Here is a 25,235-nt window from a genome sequence, read left to right as displayed (position 1 = left end):
GAAAGCCACACTGAGCTGGAACTGCAGGGGAATTTCAGGTAGGCAGAATAAAGTTACCCAAGCTCAAATTTTGCCTGGATAGAACTCACAACTCTAACAAAAAGTACAACAGCATCTTTAAAGAATACACAGGCCCTCCAATTTTACATTTCTCCCTAAAAACACTCTTCTCCATTACAGTATCCCCTAGCATTACAGTATCCCCTAGCACTATGCTGGGATGTTCACAGCAGGTACTCTTCCTTCTGAATCAGTGCAGAACTATGCCACAAGCACAGCTTCCTACAGCAAATGGATATTGCTTCAATATCTAGCTTCCAAATATAGACCCAGCCTGACCCAGTGCTGCTTCTACTCCTCTTAGTCACGGCTCATTTACTAAATGTGTTTAGAATCAGTGTCTTCCATGGGTTAATTGTAGCTGGAACAGAGCCAGCACTAAGACATCTGTCTTCACAAACCATCTACAGATAGCACAATAATACCTATTTCCAAAGGCATTTGGGCCTCACCCTTAGAACTGAAAATAAGATGTGTACAAATGCAGCCTTACGTATTTAAAGCAATGAGTCCCCATCCTCCCCCCACATTAAAGAGGCTGCCAAGGACAAGAAAGGGCTTACCCTGTATTTCTAATGAGAGCTGGCAGGCAGGGGTATTCACCAGCTACCTGAGTTATCAGCCTGAAGCTCAACGCATCTCTAAGGAGACAGTTTACTGTACTCAGGAGGAACAAAAACCGTTTGCATGTTGCATGGCTACCTTCTAGGCTGCAGACAGGGCCACACAAAGGCTATGGAAGCACCCCCCCATCCAAAAAAATTACCACTGAAGGGCAAGCAAGGGGTGTGTGTTAGAAAGCAAGCTCTCCCCATGGTGGTAGCTCGTGTCCTGGGAGGGTAGGGGGCTGTGGAGCTGGGCCTGGCTCCAGGAGTTGCAGCCTGGAATGTGGGGGTCACAGCTTCAATCATTCAAATCAATCAAATTTGGCCTGGCTGGTGACAGAGGGGCTACTGGGCCAAATCTGAGTAGAGTTGCAATCCTGCACTCTGGATCCCCCTGCCATGAACTCATATTTGGCCTGGCTACCTGCAGTCACAATAAAGGAGTGTTCAGGCCAAACTGCGACTCCTTTGTGCCAGCTTATAACACCATTCAGTTTGGGGGCCCTCTCAAATGGCAGGCCTCGGACAAACTGCTCTTTTCCAACCACCCTATCTGCATGGCCCTTGCCCCTTATGATCATTCCAGGTACTTCTGCTTAGTTAGAGATCTTGCTCAGATACTCTGAGTTCACACACTGTAAGAATGTCCTCCAGGGGCTGAAATCAGGAGAAAGCTGGGCACATATATGGAGCTGTTGACAATTAGCACATAGGAGCTGTTGCGAGCAAAGAATCTGAGCTCATCCAGGTTTCAGAGTAGCAGCCATGTTAGTCTGTATTCGCAAAAAGAAAAGGAGTACTTGTGGCACCTTAGAGACTAACAAATTTATTTGAGCATAAGCTTTCGTGAGCTACAGCTCACTTCATCAGATGCATTTGGTGGAAAATACAGAGGGGAGATACGCTGACTTCCTGAGGAAACTACAATCCATTGGTGATCTTCCTAAAAACACCATCCTAGCCACTATGGATGTAGAAGCCCTCTACACCAACATTCCACACAAAGATGGACTACAAGCCGTCAGGAGCAGTATCCCCAATAATGTCACGGCTAACTTGGTGGCTGAACTTTGTGACTTTGTCCTTACCCATAACTATTTCACATTTGGGGACAATGTATACCTTCAAATCAGCGACACTGCGATGGGTATCCGCATGGCCCCACAGTATGCCAACATTTTTATGGCTGACTTAGAACAACGCTTCCTCAGCTCTCGTCTCCTAATGCCCCTACTCTACTTGCTCTACATTGATAACATCTTCATCATCTGGACCCATGGAAAAGAAGCCCTTGAGGAATTCCACCAGGATTTCAACAATTTCCATCCCACCATCTACCTCAGCCTGGACCAGTCCACACAAGAGATCCACTTCCTGGACACTACGGTGCTAATAAGCGATGGTCACATAAAAGACACCCTATATCGGAAACCTACTGATCACTATTCCTACCTACATGCCTCTAGCTTTCATCCAGATCATACCACACGATCCATTGTCTACAGCCAAGCTCTACGATATAACTGCATTTGCTCCAACCCCTCAGATAGAGACAAACACCTACAAGATCTCTATCATGCATTCTTACAACTACAATACCCACCTGCTAAAGTGAAGAAACAGATTGACAGAGCCAGAAGACTACCCAGAAGTCACCTACTACAGGACAGGCCCAACAAAGAAAAGAACAGAACGCCACTAGCCATTACCTTCAGCCTCCAACTAAAGCCTCTCCAACGCATCATCAAGGATCTACAACCTATCCTGAAGGACGACCCATCACTCTCACAGATCTTGGTAGACAGGCTAGTCCTTGCTTATAGACAGCCCCCCAATCTGAAGCAAATACTCACCAGCAACCACACACCACACAACAGAACCACTAACCCAGGAACCTATCCTTACAACAAAGCCCGTTGCCAACTCTGTCCACATATCTATTCAGGGGACACCATTATAGGGCCTAATCACATCAGCCACACTATCAGAGGCTCGTTCACCTGCGCATCTACCAATGTGATATATGCCATCATGTGCCAGCAATGCCCCCTGCTATGTACATTGGTCAAACTGGACAGTCTCTACGTAAAAGAATGAATGGACACAAATCAGACGTCAAGAATTATAACATTCAAAAACCAGTCGGAGAACACTTCAATCTCTCTGGTCACTCAATTACAGACCTGAGGGTGGCTATCCTTCAACCAAAAAACTTCAAAAACAGACTCCAATGAGAGACTGATGAATTGGAATTAATTTGCAAACTGAATACAATTAATTTAGGCTTGAATAGAGATTGGGAATGGATGAGTCATTACACAAAGTAAAACTATTTCCCCATGTTATTTCTCCTCCCCACCCCACCCCCCACCGTTCCTCAGATGTTCTTGTTAACTGCTGGAAATAGCCTACCTTGCCTGTCACCATGAAAGGTTTTCCTCCTTTCCACCCCCCCGCTGCTGGTGATGGCTCATCTTAAGTGATCACTCTCCTTACAGTGTGTATGATAAAACCCATTGTTTCACATTCTCTGTGTGTGAATATAAATCTCCCCTCTGTATTTTTCACCAAATGCATCCGATGAAGTGAGCTGTAGCTCACGAAAGCTTATGCTCAAATAAATTTGTTAGTCTCTAAGGTGCCACAAGTACTCCTTTTCTTTTTGAGCTCATCCAGGGTCTGTAAAGAATCTGGGTGTAGGGAGAACTTTTTTAAAGCAACGTTTTAAAGCCCTGGATTCCTGACTCCTATGTTTGGGGGACCTCACTGGTGTGGTAGGTTTTCCTTCTCCTACAGGAGCAGCGTCTAGCATACAGAATGAGTGAGGGCAAGTAAATCCGCTCCCTAGAGTCTGAAGCGCTGCAGCAGGAAGGCCTGCTGCAGGACCCTGTAGGAAGAGAAATAGAGAGAATAGAAGGAAACAAATGGAAAGGGGGAGAAAGAGTACCAGAGAACTGATTTTTTCAAAGAAGAATAGTCTTGGACCCATTCCACAAATACATTCCCCTCGCAATACTGAAGAAAATATATAGCTCTTATATGGCTTTTCATCATTAGATTTCACAAAGTCAGCCAGCATCATTATCCCTAATTTACAGATGGATAAATTGAGGGACAGAAAAGGTGAACGGCTCGTCCACAGCAGGCCAATAGAAGCTCTGGGAATAGAACCTACGTCTCGCTAACTCCCAGTCCAGGGCTCGCCCTGCGAGGCCTCCACAGGTATAGCACCGTCTGCCAAACACAGCATTTCGACCTTCACCTGGTAGTGGCAATTTAGAAAGCTTTGATGAAGACACTATGCTGAACACCAGCTTTTACTGACAGGAGACTTTGTGTGAAAACTGACAAACAGACTGGACCCTTTTTTGTTTTACAATGTGCTTTCTGGCTGGTGACACATGGGCAATCTTATCCCCAAATCCCACTGTGATGAAAAGCCTTTTTGTCCATTTAACGTTTTTCGTGAAAAGAGCTCCATACATCAAGGACTCCCTGCTTTTACCAGCTCCAGGGAACCCCCTGAGACTGATTTCAGAGGTAAATCACATCATATTTACATTTTTAATGTGTCAGTTATAAGCAAGTACTTAAACATGGCACTCTTCCATCATCTCTCAGGAGTCACTAAGCCTTAACTAATGATGATAATAAAACAGTCTTCAGGAAGGTACCATACCCTTTAAAATCTGAATGGTTCCTAAGCAGAAATATAGCAGTGGGGAGAGTGGGGAGGGAATTGAGTATTAGACTATATTAAGGAGACTACAATGCAGAAAATACATCATAAATCATTCTGCATCTTAAACACCACGTTCATTTTTGGTCACCATCTCTCAGAAAGACAGAGCAGGGTAGGAAAGGAGCAGAAAAGGGCAATAGAACCAATCTGAGATATTTGGGAGAGCAGGAGAGTCCAGATAAGGAGAGACTAACAGCCCATGGAACTAGTTGGTTTAGAAGAGAGCAAGAGGAGCTATAAGAGGCATTGTCATAGTCAGTTCCCTGCAATTACCACTCCTGGTCTCTAGATTTTTCCCTGTGTCCCAGGGTGACTACAGTACCTTTAGGGAACAGGTGCCCTTTTGTCCAAAGCAGGGACTCCACCTTCCCCCAGGAGTCAGAGATTTGCTTTCCTTCGCTGTGGAACGGTCCCAAAATATTAGCCCCAGAAACAATCTTCAACGAAGTAGCATTCTTGTCCCAAACTAGCACTAGTTTATCGAGCTGTGTTACACATACACATGAAGAACCCTTCCTAATTTATCTGCAGTACCAGGATTTCTCCTGGATAGTATTCGGCCCTATAGAGGGAGATAAAAATGAACGCTATAAAGAAGGTCAATCAACTTTTCCTCAATTATAACAAGAAATACCTGAAATTTTAAAATAAAATATAAATTAAAATGAATGCAAAGACCTGCTACTTATCTATCACCGCTGTAGGAGTCGTGCTGTCTGCTACCACCAGATTCTAAGGTGCAACAGGTTTCAGAGTAGCAGCTGTGTTAGTCTGTATTCGCAAAAAGAAAAGGAGGACTTGTGGCACCTTAGAGACTAACAAATTTATTTGAGCATAAGCTTTCGTGAGCTACAGCTCACTTCGTCAGATGTTCAAGGGAACAATGATCTCCTTCCCCTCCACTGATATAAAGCAGAGGGGTGACACCTCTGGGGACAGTCAGCAGGATGAGATTTTTAAATATAAGGCTTAATAAGTACTGCAATAGGTTAATAAGGTTTGTGGAATCCCCATGATTTGAGGTTTTTAAGAATAGGTTAGATAAATACCTGTCAGGGATGGTCTAGGGCAGTGGTTCTGAACCTGGGGGCTGCGAGCAGGTTTCAGGGGGTCCATCAAGCAGGGCCAGCATCAGTCTTACTGGGGCCCAGGGCAGAAAGCCAAAGCCCCAGTGCATGTGGCTGAAGCCTGAACAGCTTAGCTTCATAAAGCCTCAGGAAATTGCCCTGCTTGCTACCCCCTAACACTGGCCCTAGCTTTTATATGCAGAAAATCAGTCATTGTGACACTGGTAGGCCATGGAGGTTTTATAGCATGCTGGGAGGGTGGCTCAGAAAGAAAAAGGTTGAGAACTCCTGATCTAGGGGTCCTGTCTCAGCATTGAGGAATGGACTAGATCAGGGGTGGCCCACCTGAGCCTGAGAAGGAGCCAGAATTTACCAATGTACATTGCCAAAGAGCCACAGTAATACATCAGCAGCCCCTCCCACCCCCCCGCCATCAGCTCCCCTGCCCCACTGATGAGCACCTCCTGATCAGCTGTTTTGTGGCATGCAGGAGGCTCTGAGGGGGAGGGGGAGAAGCAAGGGCACTGCAGGCTCAGAGGACGGGGTGGAGTGGGGGCAGGGCCTGTGGCAGAACCAGGGGTTGAGCAGTGAGCACCCCCAGCACATTGGAAAGTTGGCACCTGTAGCTCCAGCCCCGGAGTTGGTACCTATACAAGGAGCTGCATATTAACTTCTGAAGAGCCACGTGTGACTCCAGATCCATAGGTTGGCCTCTCCTGGACTAGATGACTTCTCACGGTCCCTCTCAGCCCTACATTTTTATGATTCAGTAAGAGCCACAGTCAACATCTAAAAACTCCTGTTTTTTTGTAACACCAGTAGGGCAAGCTGAGGGAAGTATAAGCTTCTCAAGCAGGGAAGTTTTTCTGATCACCTAAGGCAAAAGAGAACAAAGGAAGGTAGACAGTAGGACTGGGAGAGGAAAACCAAAAAAAAAAGCAGTGATTGTGTTGGGGAAGCTGGGACTAGGAAGTATAGGGAAGAAGCTAAATAAAAGGGGAAAAAACCTGAGTCAACAAGAAAAAGTATTTGTTTTCAAATAGGCCCCAAAGCAACAGTCTTTGAAGAACCAGAGTAGAGTAAACAACAGAGCCTGAAATGCAAGGCAGACAGATGGTGCCAATCAATCCATGTAGCAAACCACTGTGCTCAACCTGATGGAAATGACACCAGAGACCTTCTGCTTCAAGGATTTTCCACCTCAGCTTGTGAGTACTATGGCTACAAGGAACCTGAGAACTGAATCTGGGAATGCTTGAAACAAAGCTGCCATGCTAAAGATTTCTGTGGAGAGGAACATTTATGAATTTCTACCCAATTTTATCATCAACCCTTTGTGGATTCTACTTTCTCCCAGAGATTAGAGAGAACCAAGGGTGTCTTAAATTAGGAATGGAAGTGTCAAAGGCTCTCTTCAAATTATAAGGCCAATGACCACCCAGGTGTCCTCTATAATGGAAATAAAACAATGTAAATTTTACAGTAGAACATTGAGAAAGTTTAATATTCAAAATGTGTCTAGCCAGAGTAGCATCTGCAGTTAAATTACAAAAAGAAAAGGAGTACTTGTGGCACCTTAGAGACTAACATTCATTAGAGCATAAGCTTTCGTAAGCTACAGCTCACTTCATCGGCTGCATTGAAGTGAGCTGCAGCTCACGAAAGCTTATGCTCAAATAAATTTGTTAATCTCTAAGGTGCCACAAGTACTCCTTTTCTTTTTGCGAATACAGACTAACACAGCTGCTACTCTGAAACCAGTTAAATTACAGTATCACTGAGATGCCTCTTATCAGGATGAGAGTACTACTGGGAAATGGTACCATTTAAATTTGATAATGATGCAGAGCTGGGTGTAATCTACTTACTGATGGCACTTTATGCCAAATTCTCACCAGCTCTCCCAATGGTTTCAGAGATGTTAAGATGGGGAGAGGATTGAACCTTGTGAAGTGAGAGTGTTTGAGGTGGAGAAACTGTTGCCCAAAGCAACTCTTTGGATTTTCAGTGAAAGAAAAGACCTGAAATATTTCAGGGTGTTTCCTTTCAATCTCTTGGAGGTAAAATGGGATTATATGAAAGTCAATAGTACAAAATGTGACACAAATCCATAAGGATGATTACTGATGTACTCTAGCCTGCAGACAGGTCAGCTGCCAGACCAAGTGCTGTCTATACCATGTTCTAGCCCTGACTGAAAGAGGCCAGAAGGCTGACAAGCTAGGACTGAAGCCTGTTTTTCCAGCTTCTCAAGTAACTTGCTTAGCTAGCAGTTATACAATAGGTACTAATGATGGTTTCTTCAGTACTACTTGGAGAATGGCAGGTTTTAGGATAGTCTCTTGGAGGACGGGAGTCTTATCAGGCCCTTATTGAACCCGGAGGCGGATTTACCATGAAACAAACAGTATAGTGGCATAGAGCCTCCCAGTGACAAGACCCCCCAAAATGCAGGACAAATCTCATCTGACAACCTGCCCGCAAGTCCTGGCTGGCTGCACAGCAGGGCTTAGGCAGGCAGTGCTGGGTTTAAAATGGCTCCAGTGGCTCCATGAAGCTGGGCCCATGCCGAGAAGGGGCCCAGGCCTGCTCCGCTTGCACCGCTCCCCAAGACCCCGCTGGCTCCCCCTGCCCACCACTTGCTCCTCTTGGCCTGCCTGCCAGCTAGCCCTCTCTGCACCCTGGCCTCACCCCCTGCTCCTCTCAGCCCCCTGGCTGGACTCTAGTGCACCTCCAGCTCCAGGCAGTATCTGCTTCCCACCACCTGTGGGACCCTGCCTGTCTCCCTGGAGCTGAGCCACCTGGGACTGGTGCAGAAGCCTGGCCAGTCTCAGCCAGGTGTGAGGGGAGACAGTGCAGAGGGCTTGGCTGGGCCCCTCCAGGCAAGTGCATCTTAAGGGAGCCCAGCCAAGGCAGGCCCCGGCCTGGCTGATTGCACCACTTCCAAGGGGCTGGAGTGATTCCCGGCCCTGGGACCAGCCCTGGCTGCGCTGCCAGCTCAGCCTGGCAAACACAGTTGCCTCCCAGCAGGGCAGTGAGTGCAGCCAGGAGGTAGGGCTTGGGAGAGTGGGTCTGTGGGGACTCTAGTGGGGAGGGTGAGGGTGCTGGGCTGTGAAGGGGCAGGGAGGATCTGTGTGTGATGGGGCACTAGGGAGTGGGGATTCTGTGTAGGGGGTGCTGGGTAGTTGTGGTGGGGCTGTGGGCAGGGGTGATGTTGTGCAGGGTGCTGTGCAATTGTTGGTGGGTCTTGGGGGGGCCTCTGGTCATAGGGAGTCAGAGGGTGTTGGGTGGGGGCGCTGTGTGGTGTGGCATGGGCCTGCCCCCAAGGGAAAGACGTATGCTGGCAGCAACTGTGCATCTGGCAACTGCCTGTTTGTAAATAGTGTCCTCACATTGGGTAGAGCAGGGCCACCCTTGCTATGCTATGTCCCATTGCCCCTGGCTGGGCCCTTGCTCTGGAGATTGACCTCCCCGCACCATGCTCCATTGCCTCCATGGGGGCCCTACAAATAGGTTTGGTGCTGGGCCCACAAAAGGTTAATCTGGCCCTGCGGGCAGGCTGCCTGCATTCGATGTGGCCTCACCCCACTGCCAGAAGTGGCTGACTGCTGGCACATCTGTGTGCCCCTGGCAGGGGAGAGGGGGACCCATGCGCTGCCCCCACCAGCGCACAGAGACCCACTGTCCCCAAGGAGTGCACAGAGATGTGCCAGCAACACTAAGGCTGACCCTGACCACGCTGTCCCTCTCCCTCCGTGCTGCTCCTAGAAGCAGTCAGCATGTCCCTGTAGCCCCTTGAGGGGAGGGAAAAAGAGGAAGGAGTGTCTCCACATGTTGCCCCTGCCCTGAGTGCCAGCTCTGCAGCTCTCATTGGCTGGGAGAGTGGGTCTGTGAGGACTCTAGTGGGGAGGGGGTTAGGGTTAGAGAACTGCAGGCAATGGGAGCTGCGGGGGCAATAGCACAGAGATCCCCTGCCTAGGAGCTGCTCCCAGAAGGGGGAGCCGTGCTGCCCAAGGTTAGCACCACCCCGCCCCCAAGTCCCTGCCCCAGCTTCCCACACCCAAACTTCCTCCCAGAGCCTGACCCCTGCTCCCCAACTCCCTGCCTCAATCAAAGTACCTCACTTTATTTTCATTTACTTTCTATTACTTATAATATAGAAGGATGAAGAAAAAAAATGAAAAGCAGGGGATGGGTGTCTGCAGTGCTACCTGCAGGTACCACCCCCAGAGACGAGAGGATGTTCTTCTTGGCTGGGTCTTGGGGGACGGGGGCAAAAAGGAAGCTACACACAGGGCCCCACTAACTCCACCTGCCACTGACTGAACCAGTGGAATCCCAGTCTCTTCCCCTCAGGTACTGCTTTGTCAAGCACTTGTTTTTCAGTGTTGCACTGTTGGACTCTTAAGCAGCCTGGATGCAACAGTACCACCTACTGGGCTTGCACAAATCAGGGGAAATTATCCTGCTCTGGGGTTCCCAAATGGTGGGTAGTCCACAGGCACAGCTGTGTTCTCCAGTCAAATTAACTCCAACTGACTCATGTAATCTAAGTAAAAGCTATACAAGTAACTTTTGAGCAGTATACGGTGGAGTATAGAAATTGTTTTTTAAAATGCAATGTCACATTTAATTCTCACAAGTACAATGGTGTGTTTCACTTCAAATAACTTAGAGCAACATACACTGTCCACCATTTACAACAGTATAAAATGACCAGCAGTATTTCAATCTGACATGGATATATTTATTTTTCAAAAAATAAAAGGAGGCACTGGTGGAGAAGATATTTACTGGATCAGATGAGTACCTGTTGCCTCAGGGTTATTTTTATTTACAATATTTGATTTTCTAATTAGTAGAGAATAGCGGGGAGTCTATTTACATAGCACACATTCCAATTTTACACTAAAAAATTGAAAAGTATTCAAAGTTGGATTGCTTTAAAATCAATGAATGTTGATTAACATGTTTTTTATACATTGTACATTAATATATGGTGTGCTCCTCTGAATACATTTTGCTCTCAACTTTAATTTAAAAAAGTTTTAGTAGAACCATTTTGTTTCAAAGATACTGAATTTCTTTGAGTGAATAGTGGTAGGGATTTCTATTACAACCATTTACATTAAAATGAAAAGGAAATGTACATTGTTTAGTTTATATGTAATATTTTTCCTGCAGTGGAGGGCCTCTGGCAAAGTAATAAAGAGTCCTGATCTAGCTGATGAGGGAAACAAAAACCCTCCTAAGCAACAAAGATTTGAACTGCACCTTCCCCAATCAAGTTTAAAAGTTCAACTGTGTATATGTAAAATTTCAACAGAAGTTAAAAACTACCTCATCCCTACCTTATACTAAGTGTTACATCCCAACATTATCAAAACTTTATCAGGTGAGGGATTTATAGTAGAGGATATGTGGTGAACTTCATAGTCCAAAGAGAAAGGGACAAATTCTCAGCGTCAACTCAGGTTTGATTTACCACAAAGGCAATGGAGCCTTCTGAAATGGTTTCATACCAGACATTGTGCTGTAAAATGCCACCAATTCTGCTAGAGACCATCCATTATGTCAATGTGGGGAGCCAAAAAAATGATCATATTGTTGAGGACTGCAAAATGACAACTTCCTGGAGGTCTTCATACCTTGAACTTTGTTGATAAGAACACTGGTGCTTGGCTTACAGAATTGCCTACACCAAATCATGCACTGTAACCTCACAAGCCTGGTGGCTCTAGGGCATAAGCCACTCTAAACATCAAAGACTCATTGGTTTATCAGAGCACCTAAAATCATCAGCAGCACAGCTCCATATAAACAGTTTTACATCCATTAGACAAGGACTATGCATAGACTTGTCTGCACTCACCGGTTTGTCTTATAAAATGGTTAAATTTGAAATTAAAAGACTGGTAGGGTCACCTGCTTCATAGTTGAACTTTAGCCCTTTCAGATTCACTTATAGTACTTAAACATTCAAAACATCCTTCCATTCCCACCCCCCCTCCAACAAAATTAGGCTTAAAATATGATATGCAGCTTGGATCAATGCCCACACAAATATAATCTGAAATGGTGGGAAACAAGCAATCTGAATAACAGTAAACTGTGAGAAAACTGAATGCTACTTAAGTTAAAAACTGCACTTGTTTCAGGAGCATCTCTCACTGTTGGGCATGTAGATGTGTAACAAAGGGGCACAAGCTCTTCCCAGTTTTTGTGTTTAGATACAATTTTCAGTTCTCCTTAGCATTAGGCCTTAAATATCTAACTCCCAGCACAATTTTAACATGCAATTGATGAGATTCATGGATGCATTCAAGAAGTGGTCTGAGGTGGTAGTTTGAGCAGCATGCATGGACATATCCCCTTTACTGCTATCTTCCATTATTTGTGATTTTTAAGGAGTTACACCTATATGATGGGAGCCAAATGCACACTGGCTTTTTTATATTGCTTCAGTTTTCCATCTGTCTGGGTTTCAACAGCCCCCATCCTACCAGCTATGGCCAGTTAAATGTGAATATAGGCTTTCAGTACTGACAGCCAGTGAACTTCTGTCTTTACTCCTTCTTAGTCTGTCTCTAGATTTTTTTTGAGTCAATCAACCTGGTTTACTGCCACCATTAACTCTTGGCTCACCAGCCCTGTAAATTGCCTCTTGAAATTATTCAACTTTGCAGGAAATGGCTTCTTTATATTGCTTGTTTTACAGATCCATTGGTCACTTACACCGGCCTGAAGGAAAGTCAAATCAGTGCCCAAACGTACTTTTACTTGTTGGCTAGTACTTTATCATAGCTGTAATTGAATCAAGCCAATTAAGGTGACTGAACTTCCCCTTTGTCCTTCTGAAGTATTCTGACTTCTCTATTTCCTTCCACAGCTGCATTTTTTGCTTATGTATAACAAGCTACTGTTTTGAGACTTCCTGTACTATGGGTCTCTGTTTCATGATAATCTAGACTCTAGAGAGGGATCAGAAAGGGAAACTTGAGCTGACAGTTGATGGGGATCTTAACTGAGGGGCCTGGAAGCAAGTCTTTACTCTTCCCCAAACTGTTGTCTTGGAAGGTCTGAAGACACTTAATATGACCCTAGGAGTGGATTGGGGCAACTGCTTTCTATGGAGTTCTTCTGTCCCTCTTCCCCTTTGAGAAAAAGTGGTCTCACGGTTTGGCTTTTCTTGCCATGAAGGATTTGGCAGTGCTTAAGGCCTCAAGATTTCTTTATACTCCCTGGCTTTCCCTGGAGTGGCTCCTATTGTGCTCTATGAAGCATGTGTGTCTGAAAGAGCACAAAAGACTTTACAAAGTGAAAATTGCAGGTTATATCTTGGGCATCCCAAATCTTGGCAAGTGCCCCATCTCAAGTTTGCCTACGTCTAAAGAAACTAACTGGAAAGTAACAAATTGAGATTTCAGAAAACACCAACATAAATATACCAGAAAGGAGAACCAGAAATGCAAGGCGTAAGAAACAGATCTTTTATTTACTTCTTTCACTGTACTTGTACAGAAGTTAAGACCATTCAGTGGCAGTCCCAACCCACTCAGTGGCCTGTGCTGTGGGAGCTGCAGACCAGTCTTCAGTGGCAGGCTGGGCACTCCAATCCTCTGAAACAACAAAGTGACTATCAGGAACTTCTACAGCAATTGTACTCTTTCTGTGCACCTACTGACAAGTTTCACATGCATATCTAATCATGCATTTGAATAGGCAAGAACGCTTATGGAAACAAAAGTGTGGCTGACTGTTTATGAATCCCATTGGAAGACAATTTGTGACCACTAAGAAGCACTGATCCAAGGGTTTAGGCTTTTAAGACAGGGAAATCTATACAAATTTCCCAGATGAATATACAAAATACTTCCCAATACTCAGCCATGCCAGCCAGAAGACACCTGCAGGAAATGTTTGGCAAATACTATGGAACTGCACCCAAACCTAATGAAAATCTGAGGAAATTCACTCAATGCACATGAAAACTAGTCAGAGCTCTATGTGCACCTCCAAAGTTTCATACAGTTGACTACCACCAACTCAGGTCTTTAAAAAAATCCCCCACATAAGAACTTCTATATTTGCCATCAACTCTTCAAACATTTCTCAAAAAACTCACCAGTTGGGAACGGTTGGATTGGCACAGATGGTACCTGCACCCCCTCAGACCAATCTGCAACCTCAGGCTGAGGAGCAGGAGCAGCAGCAGCCGCTGCAGCGGTGAATTCAGGTGCTGGGGCTGTCCATTCACCCTGGAACTCCTCCTTGGTAACTGCCTTCTCAGCTGCAGCCTGCTCCTCCTTTTCAATCTACCAGACACAAGATTGTGAGAATCTCAGAGGGAGGGAGTACATTCCTATATTCATTAACTTGCACTGATTGAAAACAATTTAAAATTGGAGGTTAAAGTGAGGTTTTAACTATTTTAGTGATTGTATTACAGATGAAACTGTCCTCAAGTGACCGGCAAGGTTGTTTCCATACCCTCCCCTACAAGCACACTCCCAACCCAATCCAGAAGTTTTTACCTCCTCAGGATCTCTGTAGAAGTAGAGGTCAGGCATGACCTCCCACGGGTGTTCACGGGAGATGGTGCCACGCATACGCAGGACCTCACGGGCGAGCATCCACCACATCAGACCCACTGAATGGGCCCCCTGAAACACAAACTGGTGTCTAACCTTGGTTCAAAACCAGTCCTTTAAAAAAAAGATATACGTAGCTAAAATCTATAAAGGAAGAGCACAAAATGGACATACCAACTCCAAACTGCTTAAAAGCACAAGCTCTTGGAACTGACTAATGTTTATTTTTCCCTCAAACCCTTCCTGAGGGTCTTTCACAAAGCAAGATAAAGGCAACTCTCTTGGGCACTGCTCACTTTTCAGATCAACAGCGAAAAGACCACATGAATGTAGAAACAAACAGTTCTATTTATGACAGACATTAGTATGGATCAATCACTGACACCTGGGTGGACTGTACATGGCTCAGTGAGAGTCATCCTCTTGGCTTATGAGGGTCAGACCCCACAGACACCCCAAAAGCATCAAGATTTTAAGAACAGATATGAGTAGTATGTTTATGGGGTAAATGAACTGACGTAGCTAGGAAAGCCTGACCAAACAGACATGATTTACAGCATATTCTTAATATGTTCAAGTTTTGACTTAGATATGAACAAATTTCAGAGGTAAGGGTCTAATCAACATCCTAGGCTCCTGCCCCCTTAAGTCTCACCATTGGGGTAGTTCCAGAGGGAGTGTAGATGTTTCCAGAGCAATTTCTTCATCAGCTGGAAGACTCGTCTTGGTGCTTCCCTTTTATCTCTCATATTTAAGAAATGTCGCAAGAATCACTATCAAACTCCACTCACTGGACCGCAAAGGCCCTTGTGGCGTTAGCGAAAAATCCTGCTGAGGTTACTGTAGCACACGTCCTACACTTGAGAGTTCATTGGCCAGAAACTGACCTCAGCTCCAAGCTCTAACAGTGTGCAGTTCAATCCCTCCTTCACACCATCTTCTCCCCTTCCCACTATGCCAAAGGCTTTAAGTGGTTTTTACCAAATTAGATATGCCACTACTTTCTAGCCCTTCTCTGCAGATAGGGTTTTGAAAGAGTGCATACTAAGGTTTCCATACCATGGATCTAGAGTGAGCGCCAAAGGGAGAAGCACTGAATACTAGAGCAATTACCTTATTATTGCATGGGATAGCAATATCCACATAGCGCAGCGGGGAGTCTGTGTTGCACAGAGCAATGGTTGGGATGTTAACGTAAGATGCCTCAGTCAATGGCTGATGATCAGCCCGGGGATCTGTAACCACCAAAAGGCGTGGCTCACGGAAGGCAGCCTGGATCTGATTTGTGAAGGTACCAGGGGTGAAACGTCCAGCAATTGGTGTAGAGCCAGTGGCAGCAGCAAACTTCAGAACAGCACGCTACCAGGGAAGTAAAAACAAAACCAGGATTATACAGATGGATTAACAATCTCTCTATTGTGGCACTGTGGCAACCAAAGAGGATATGTATTTTTGAATGACCCTCTTTCTATCTTAATTTCCACTGTCTATGAGTGAACTGCTCTGGCATGAAACAGAATGGAATTGTATTCACAGTTATTTCCAGTTCTGCAAGACTGAAATGAAGGAATAAAACTTAATCTGTCAGTGAAATAAGCAGCCAGCCCAGGACTCTGGAAAACAAGGTATCACTTCCTAATCCTAACCATGTGTGACTCCCCAGAGGTCTTCTCTTAAATGTCTCTAATAATCTAGCTTTACCATTTACCTTGCCTCTGTATTTACACTGATCCTCTTGTAACAAATACAGGGTGAGGGTGAAAGGTGTAAGGAAACGGAAGACAAAGAGCAAGGTATCTCTCCCCAAATTTCTATACAGTATTTCAACTTCCCATATCTGGCTGCAGCAAAACTTTAATCACAGGTGAAAAAACTCCGTTAAATTTACCTGTGACAATGTCTCAGGAATATATGACCAAGTCTAATTTATTGAAAAATTCTTTAAGCCTATCAGATTTCTCAACTAAACTGGCATGTGGCAGTGATTGCCATCAAACTCCAGTCACGGAAAGACCGTCTTCTGATGTTAGCAACCATCCTGTCATACTGCTTCACTGTAGCACACTTTTGGCACTTAAGAGGTCGTTGGCAAGAAACTAGAGTCAGCTCCAAGTTTTAACAAGATGTAGTTGAAGTATACAACAAAATACATTCATAATCTGATGCTCTTCTGCTTATATCTTAGACCTATACAATACCTACCTATCATGGCACTATGAATTTGAAACCACTTTGGCCCATCTCTACCAATGCAGAGAGGCAAACGCTAACAGTGGCTAGGCTGGACTTAATTTGAAGGGTATATTCCCTGCTGTATCACAACTGCTTTTATGGCAGCATCTCTAGATTTGGAGAATGAAAGTAGGTCTTATAAAGAGTTTATTACTAAAATGAAATGTGAAAGCATTGCAATGCAGGAAACTCAGATACCATCTCATTCAGCAACAACCCCTACCAACATGCAATGTTGACGGATTCCCAAGGGACTTGGGAAAAGTGACAGCTGCAATACTGGGCCTCCAAAAAGGATGTATAATGCAGGAGCTAGTTTTTCCCAAAGATTACCAGAAGTGAAGAAAGAAATGTGCATAATTAGAATGCATGAGAACCCATCTAAAACAAGTGATTTAGTCACTAATCTGTCGTTACCTTAATTACTGTCACCTAGCCCTCACATCCAAGAGGCTTGCTGTAAAAGAAACAGACCAGCACACTATGAACTATTCAACTTGTATCTGCAAAACATACAGATTTGAAGCTTTTGTGTATTTGTGAAATTTGCTGGAAATGGACACTCACACATTCTTCCCAAGCCCCAAATGCGAAGAGTCTGTGTCCAAAATAAGCATTAGATTTCGGGTCGCCTGCTTCCATTTACTGAGCCTCACAGCCCTGCACGCAACATATGTTCAGTGAGCACAACTCTACAAAAGCAGGCCTTGCACCCTGAAAACAACATACCTGTCCAGTATTCCTGGAAGAGATGACGCTCACATCAGCTGGGTTTTCAATGGCAACGATGGCACGGGCTGCCAATAGGAGCTTCTCCCAAGTCCTCTTCAGATTGATGATGTAAATACCTAGCGTTAACATCAGCATCCACAATAACCAACAAGTATAAGCTCTCATTGGAGCTGCACTTTTGTGTAACTAGATTGGCATGTGGCAGCGATTACTATCAAACCCCAGTCACAGAGGGAACACCTCTCCTGGTGTTAGCGAATATCCTGCCATGCAATTCACTATAGCACACTTCCGACACTCAAGAGGTCATTGGTCAGAATCTGGCCTAATCTCTGAGCTTTAACAGTGTGCAGTTCAGACTTATATTGAGGAAAAACAAAACAAAGGATCACCACATATGCACAAAACAATTTTGTTATTCAAACCCAGAGCTATAGAAATTTTCTGAATTTCAGTTGTCAATCACTGATTTAACAATTTGACAAAAAGCATTTTTGGATCAACACTATAGCTGGGGGAAAAACTGACAATAAAAGCCTCAAAGTTTTGATTTTCAAAAACCAGTTACAAATTTAAAAATCCTGCACAACACTTTCCCCCCTATTTTTAGCCAGCTCTATTCAAGCCATTCCTGCTCATTTGGCACATCATTGTGTTTAGAGATGATACAGTAAGGAAAAAAAGATACAAACCAAAAGAATTTACTAAGTGATCTGAAAGACAAAAAATTACACGGGTCTTTATTTGCCCCTTTTTTGAGGTATAGGTGGAGGCCTGGAATTGTAACATCATACCTACCTAAAACATGAAAGCTGAACAACTTAGAAGGGACATGATATGGAGTCAAACTATTTTTGTTAGCATCTATTTAACTCCAGCATTAATTAGTATTTTGGCTAAAGGACACCTTTGTTGAACATCCTTAAGACCTTCCAGATATCTTCCAGCATAATCAGGTTAGACTAGACTATTTCTAAGGTAAAACCATAAGCAGGAAATAAAGGTTTGTGAAAGTTTATGTGCATCATAAGCCAGAAAAGGTACAAATCAAGTTTTAAAATATGCTTTGCGGGTTAACTTTCAGTCACATATACATATCAGGGAGGAGGCTGTAGAGGTCAGGGGTGCGCAAACTTTTTGGCCTGAGGGCCACATCGGGTATGGAAATTGTATGGTGGGCCATGAATGCTCACAAAATTGGGGTTGGGGTGTGGGCTGAGGGTGCAAGCTCTGGGGTGGGGCCAGATATGAGTTCAGGATGTGGGAGGGGGCTCCAGGTTGGGCTGCAGGGGGGGGCAGCACTCGAGGTGCGGGGGGAATGAGAGGTTTGCGGTGCAGGAGGGAGCTCCAGGCTGGGACCAATGGGTTCAGAGGGGGATCAAGGATGGGGCAGGCCGGATGTGACCGTAGTATGCCCATCCAGGTACTCAATGTTGCATAAGAAGAAACAGAACCCAGCTCACAATGCTGAGTTGATTCTTCAAGGATAAAACTTAGCTGTGAATGGGTGACATTCTTGCGTAACCCTGCTAAACATCATTGCCAGTTGCTGCTACTAAACATCCATTGCAAGTCCTAAAGAACTGCCAAGTACGTACCATCACTTTTCCTTTTGTAGATATACTGTTCCATCTGAAAGTCTAGATTGGTGCCTCCCAAGTGGGTTCCTGCAGCAAGGAATTTGAGGACATCCTCCTCCTTCATCTGCAGGACATCGAGACCTCCGGACATTGTGAAAGTTCCCCTTTTAAAGTAACGGCAGGGAACCTGGAAGAAGAAATCGTTCACTCCACCACAAACTTACTCTGAAGTAATTGTGTGAAGTAACAGAACATTGGGGAATCCTAGTCACTGGAGGTTTTTAAAGTTTGTACAAACATGTAAAGGATGGTCTAGATCAGCGTATCTCGCGTGCAGCCACCATGGGCTTTTCTTGCAGCTTCAGCTCCCCCACCCCGGGGGGGCAGGCGCACATGCGCATGACAACAGCCCCTCCCCCAGGCCCACCACAAAGGGTTGGGCCCTACCTCCCTGGAGCCAGCCAGAGTCCCCCACCTTCCCAAGAGCAATGGGGCTCAGCCCGGGGTGTCAGGCAGCAGGCTCCAACCATGGGGTTGCAGGCTTTGGCTGCATCCCCCTGCCAAAGGGCTGCAGCACCAACCCCACGCCCACCTCCCCAGCCAAGGCTTAATTTGTCCCCCAGCTTGCCAGGGCTGAGTAAGTCTGCTGTGAAAAGTGATTTGTATGTTTGTTAATCACTTCTGACTGCCTCCCACCTAGCTATCACCTCTGCTGCTAAGAAAAAATGATTTCACAGCAGTAGACTTACTAGCTAACAAGTCTAAAAAGTAGGGCTGTTGATTAATCGGACTGTTAAACAACAGAATACCAACTGAAATGTATTAAATATTTTGGATGTTATTCTACATTTTCATATATTGTATTCTGTGTTGTAAGTGTATATTTTTCATTAAACTTCAGGTCCACTGTGTCTTAAGTCTTGTTCAAGCAATCACTAAGACAAACTAGTTTGTTTACATTTACAGGAGATAATGCTGCCCGCTTCTTACTTACAATGTCACCAGAAAGTGAGAACAGGCATTTGCATGACACGTTTGTAACCAGCACTGCAAGGTATTTACCTGCCAGGTATGCTAAACATTCGCATGCCCTTTCATGCTTAGACCACCATTCCAGGGCACAGGCCTGTTAACTTTTTTTGTTTTAAATTAAATGTGTGACTGAACTCCTTGGGGGAGAATTCTATGTCCTCTGCTGTTTTACCTGCATTCTATCATATATTTCATGTTATACGAGTCTCAGATGACCCAGCACACGTTGTTCATTTCAAGAACACTCACTGCAGACCTGACAAAACACAAAGAGACTTCCAAAGATAGCTACAGTACTCGACCCAAGGTTTAGGAATCTGAAGTGTCTTCCAAAATCTGAGAGGGACGAGGTGTGGAGCATGTTTTCAGAAGTCTTAAAAGAGCAGCACTCCAATGTGGAAACCACAGAACCCAAACCACCAAACAAAAAAAAAATCAACCTTCTGCTGGTGGCATCTCACACAGATGATGAAAATGAACATGCATCGGTCCACTGTGCTTTAGATCCTTATCGAGCAGAACTGGTCATCAGCATGGACACATGTTCCCTGGAATGGTGGCTGAAACATGAAGGGACATGTGAATCTTTAGCGCAGCTGGCACGTATATCTAGTGACACCGGCTACAAGAGTGCCATGCGAATGCCTGTTCTCACTTTCAGGTGACATTGTAAACAAGTAGATGACAGCATTATCGCCTGCAAATGTAAACGAACTTATTCATCTGAGCGATTGGCTGAACAAGAAGTAGGACTGAGTGGACTCGAAGGCTCTCAACTTTCATAGCGTTTTATTTTTGAATAAATAAATTTATTTAGTTTGGCTTTTGCTTAAGCCACACGCAGTACGGCTGAGCGAACCCGAAACGAGCGACCCCCCACCCCCAGCGAATACAGGTTTTTTTGCACATAATATTACATTTGTAAGTTCAATTTTCATGATAAAGAGATTGTACTACTGTACTTGTGTAAGATGAACTGAAAATACTCTTGTTTAGAGTGCAAATGCATGGAATCAAAAATAAATATAAAGTGAGCACCGTACACTTTTGTACTCTGTGTTGTAACTGAAGTCAATATATTGAAAATCTAGAAACATCCAAAACCATTAAATAAATGGCATTCAAACAACACTGCAATTAATCACGATACGTTTTTAATCGCTTGACAGCCCTACTAAAAAGAAAACCACCATAAAAGCAAAAGAAACAAAAAATGAGAACATGCAAAGCACTTTATTTGTGTTTCTATTCTGTTCAGGCTCAGGAAAGACAGATAATACCTTCTTTTTATTGAGTTTGCAAAAAAAAAAAACCCCTACATCAATACATTACTCTGAATTGCACGTATGACGCACGGGCTTAATTAACTTTAGGGGAAAGTGTGAGAGCAGCCACAAGCAGGAGTCCGTGCCCGTATCCTGAGCCCACCCAGAAACCTGTTGAGCGACCCAGGGGTCTAGCTTTGGTCCTGCCACGGTACAGGGCTCGACTTCTTGAGGTGGCGTCCAGCCCTTCCTGCCCATGACAACCCCTGGCGTAGGGGGGGCTGCGACGCAAGTCAGGGGTGACTGAAAACCCGCAGTTCAACGGCGGCAAAAAAAAAACAAAACGCCACCTGCCCACTCCGCAACCGGCGACTGGTTTGGCTTTTGCTTAAGCCCCACGCCGTGCGGCTGAGCGAAGCCGAAACGAGCGACCCCCCGCCCCCAGCACGGGGCATGCGGCGGCCCTGCGCTCCCCGAAACAGCAGCAGCAGCAGCGACGCCCAACCCCACCGCGCGCGCGGGCGGCGGGGGGGGGAAGGGAGGGAGGGAGGAGAGACACGCGCGCACCGCTCGCTTGGCGGGAGCCGCTTGGCGGGCGGGGTTCACGAAGGGCCTGAGCCGGGACCGGGCCAGCGGGAGGGGGAGGGGAGCAGCCCGGAGCCGGCCCCGAAGTTTCCCGAACCCGAAACCGGCCCAGAAGCTTCCCGATCCGTAGCCCCGCTCCCCATCCCGGTGCGGACGGTCCCTCAGGCCGGACCCCGCCCCGCGGCTCCCCCGCAAGCCTCACCCGCTGACAACGCCGTGTGGGGCCCCACGCTTGGCTCAACGAGAGAAAAAAGGGAGGCCGCCGGCAGTGACGTTCATTTATATAGTCCCGTCGGCCAATCAGCGGCAGCCACGTCAGCGGAAGCGAGGCAATAGGGTCGCCGGTCATCTGGTTCCTAAGGGGCGGGAGGAAGGCTCGGGGCCTTAGCAACAGTCCCGCGGGCAGCCGCCGGCAGGTGGCAGCGGAGCTGCGAGAGCGGGGGACCCCCCTGCCTAATGCGGCTGGGGCTGGGCGGGGCGAGCTCGGAGGGGGCCTGGCCCCGGGCTCTGCTGGGAGCCAGGCGCGCACGGGGTGCTAAGCTACAGGAGGGCTCTGGGGGCAGGGAGAGGCAGTGCCCGGGGTGGGGCCCTAGAGCAAACACGTGGCCGTCACTCCTCTGGTACAGCGGCTCCCAAACTGGGGTTAGCGAAATGTGACGGGGGGGGGGTTCTCAGGGGAAAAAAAATTCCCTAATGGTGGACAGAGCTGTCCCTCGGGACCCTGGGCAGCACGGGCCCGGAGCCCCTGGACTTCCAAGAGCTAAGGAGATCGAAGCATGCCCATCTAGCACACTGGAGAAAAGAAAAGGGGGACTTGTGGCACCTTAGAGACTAACAAATTTATTAGAGCATAAGCTTTCGTGAGCTACAGCTCACTTCATCGGATGCATCGGATGATGAAGTCCCTAAGGTGCCACAAGTCCTCCTTTTCTTTTTGCAAATACAGACTAACACGGCTGCTACTCTGAAACCTGTCATTATGCAAGGCACTGGAGAAAAGAAAAGGGGTACTTGTGGCACCTTAGTCTTTGTGGCTCCTTAGTCTCTAAGGGGCCACAAGTCCTCCTTTTCTTTTGCGAATACAGACTAACACGGCTGCTACTCTGAAACCTGTCACACTGAGGAGATTTAAACTTCAAGACTCCTTATAAGAAATGGAAAGGGAGGTGGACATTTCTTGCTGGTTTTCAAATGAAATCGGCAGCTAGTATTGTTTTTAAAATTATTGTGAAGAACAAGTTTAACCTTTGTCGTAACGGGCGTTGTTTGCCTGGACTGCTCAAGACCTGAATGCTTGCGTAGGAGGAACTCTTTGAGTTGGCTTCTTAAACATCTTCATGCTGTTTCTCATTTGATACTCCTTGATGAAACATGGGAGCCTTGTCTTCTAGCAGGCTCTTTCAAAGTGATACAAGTTACAAAAGTGAGATCTTGGAAGAGTGTTGCCATTTTCATAATGTAATAAAAATACTGTAATGATAAATAATAATGTGTAATAAGCATGTCATAAAAACCAATTTTGTATTTCCAAGATCACTGCTTTTATAATTTATTATTCAGATAAAAGAGAAAATCCCTGGAAATATTCATTTTTAGGAGGGGGTTTGCGAGACAACATTTCATTGAAAGGGGTTAAAGTTAGGGAACCACAGCTCTAGTGTAAATCACAACCCACCCACCCCCACTGCTGCCAGCTCCCACCATTTGATCCCCAAGCCCAGGCCTGCTGGTATTTGGGTTCCAGCCCCAGCAGCTGGAGTCCTTTGTTCTGCCCAGACCCTCAGCTTTCACCCCCATACAAATAAGGGTCCCAGCCCTCCTGGTTGTGGAGAAGAGCTTGGAAACAGGAAGCACCTGCACCCTAACAGCTCAAAAACCAGTACTAGGCAAATTAAAAGAACCCAACTGATGATTTGTGAATTATTTGCGATTAGCAGTCCTGCAGTCTGCATTGATCACTGCAGTGCTGAAGTGCTGCATATGAGTAACTCGTAGCTAGGGCTTATCAAATTCATGGTACATTTTCCGGCCAGAGGGTTTTAAAATTGGTCAATTTCATGATTTCAGATGTTTACATATAATTGTGTGTAACCAAAGGTTATTCCATAGTAATTGACAAATCCTTTGATAATCTTCATAACAGTATTAACAATAATGTTCTGATCTTAAGGAGTTTATAAAAGATATAGGCAAGGGTTGGGTGAAAATATATTGCGGCAATTGGGGAAGAGTTTTAGATGTTACTGCCTTTCTCCCTGCTCCTATTCTGTGTTTTCTGTTTTAGATTGTGAACTCTTCAAGGGTGGGATCCATCTTACAAAGCTTATACTGACAAGCAGCCTTTAGGGCAGTATAGAAATAATGGCTTTATAATTCACATAGTGAGCACAGAGTATTATTGAAACATGCAATAGCCTTGCTTTTACTGTGCCAGTTAGATGTTTTTCTTCTCCTTAGCCCTTCTATCATAGGTCTTGGTTTTAGATGCACACAGCAGGAGGCAAGGGACATTAGAATAATCTTTCCATAGCCTGAAGGTGACTTTGTGCTTCGGAATTACCTTGATCTTCCATTTTTCCCTCTGGTCTATTTCTACATTAGCCAAGGGTTTTGAACCTTATCAAGCAGCAGCTGTGCATAGCAGATAAGAGCCAAACTGTTGACTCCACCCCATCTTCCTTCTGATCCATGTTTGAGGCTGAGCCCTGCAAAAATCTCTTCCTTTTGGGACAGCACTAGCAGAGCTAGGCTGGTAGACAATGTTGTGTGGAGATGGGGAGGTAGGGCTGGAGCCACTTTTAAGGGCCTAACGTAGGCAGATTCTGTAGAATCAGTGGAGCTCTATGTAGTACACCTGGGAATTGAATCACGAAGAGCAGAAGGCTGCTGACTTTTATGCCATAGTAGCATATGTTCATGCTTTTAAGATCTACAGGTTTTTCCTGGTAATTCCACTTACAAAATATATAGCATTGGTAGTAGTCAGACTTGCACAAACCAATTTCACCTTAAGCAGGTTCCATTGTAATTTACACATATCGCCCCCTCCCCCCCCAAAAAATAAATTGCAGACTATCATTCCTAACGCAAAGAACTTTAATTCTACACCCCACAAAAAACAACAGCTGAGGAACTTTCAATCCATGAAGTTAGATTAGCTTTCAAAGGGTAAGGAGCCAGAATTGGGGTTTGTATAGTACATTTCAGACTCCAGTTCTCTTAGAGGGGTTGAAGAAGGGGAGTGATGGTACAAACCCATACGTTAGCTGTTATCTGGTTAGCAGCAGGTTACACACAGCTTGGGGTACCAGAACTTTTTTTTTTTTTTTAAACTGAGCTCAACATCCTGATTCCTGCGCTGCCTTGTATCTTGTACTCCAACCTAGGGGCACTAGATTGGACACGCTTTGTGGCAGGGGCTTTTTTGTTCTGTTTGTTCACCACCTAGCCCTCTGGGGGTCTTGCACTTGTGTAGTCATTTCCATCTGTGCACAGTGAATATCCATCCTAAGGGGAGCATTTCCTTCTCCTTGGCATTGGTGTGAATGACTATGCAAGACCCCGAGCAGTAGAGAACAAGGCCCCAAACACTGTCACACATTTTCTTTGAAAAATGCCTGGGGATTGTTAATTTCCACAGGGAAGCCTGGCAAAGGGGGTCTGCAGTTGGTTTCCTATGAAGGCCAATACCATTCACAGAGCAGATTTCAGAATAGCAGCCATGTTAGTCTGTATCCACAAAAA

At 45.5% G+C, this 25,235-nt stretch overlaps 1 protein-coding gene and 3 non-coding genes across 5 annotated transcripts; all 4 read right to left on the bottom strand.

The window, feature by feature from the left end:
• Positions 1 to 102: 102 nt before the first annotated feature.
• On the bottom strand, positions 103 to 21,842 carry RPSA (ribosomal protein SA). 2 transcript variants are annotated; one of them, XM_038391455.2, is made up of 7 exons: positions 21,694 to 21,841; positions 18,628 to 18,796; positions 17,027 to 17,145; positions 15,179 to 15,424; positions 14,009 to 14,137; positions 13,600 to 13,789; positions 12,951 to 13,093 (listed from the first exon to the last, which is right to left on the bottom strand). In XM_038391455.2, the coding sequence occupies exons 1-7, from the start codon at positions 21,838 to 21,840 to the stop codon at positions 12,999 to 13,001; spliced, it is 1,095 nt and encodes a 364-aa protein (XP_038247383.2). In that variant the 5' UTR covers position 21,841; the 3' UTR covers positions 12,951 to 12,998. The 2 variants fall into 2 exon arrangements, with proteins under 2 accessions (XP_043364799.1, XP_038247383.2); XM_043508864.1 differs by lacking the exons at positions 12,951 to 13,093; positions 13,600 to 13,789 and adding an exon at positions 103 to 169 and having other exon boundaries at positions 13,983 to 14,137; positions 21,694 to 21,842.
• LOC119852339 lies at positions 14,822 to 14,981 on the bottom strand. The gene has a single exon (XR_005291607.1). It is a non-coding gene; the product is annotated as a small nucleolar RNA SNORA62/SNORA6 family (small nucleolar RNA).
• Positions 16,037 to 16,195, bottom strand: LOC119852341. Its single transcript, XR_005291609.1, has one exon. It is a non-coding gene; the product is annotated as a small nucleolar RNA SNORA62/SNORA6 family (small nucleolar RNA).
• Positions 17,224 to 17,383, bottom strand: LOC119852340. The gene has a single exon (XR_005291608.1). It is a non-coding gene; the product is annotated as a small nucleolar RNA SNORA62/SNORA6 family (small nucleolar RNA).
• Positions 21,843 to 25,235: the final 3,393 nt, after the last annotated feature.

This window comes from Dermochelys coriacea, chromosome 2 (genome assembly GCF_009764565.3).
Source record: "Dermochelys coriacea isolate rDerCor1 chromosome 2, rDerCor1.pri.v4, whole genome shotgun sequence".
NCBI lineage: Eukaryota > Metazoa > Chordata > Testudines > Dermochelyidae > Dermochelys > Dermochelys coriacea.
Note: the sequence above shows the minus strand (reverse complement) of the source record. Positions and strands in the feature narration are given on the sequence as shown.

Excerpts from the sequence above, each read along its gene's own strand:
- RPSA (XM_038391455.2), bottom strand. The coding sequence starts at position 21,840 with ATGACCGGCGACCCTATTGCCTCGCTTCCGCTGACGTGGCTGCCGCTG. Across the intron at positions 17,146-18,627 it reads CTACAAAAGGAAAAGTGATG|GTATTTACATCATCAATCTG; the intron begins GTACGTACTTGG and ends TGTTAACGCTAG. Across the intron at positions 13,790-14,008 it reads TCTACAGAGATCCTGAGGAG|ATTGAAAAGGAGGAGCAGGC; the intron begins GTAAAAACTTCT and ends TGTGTCTGGTAG.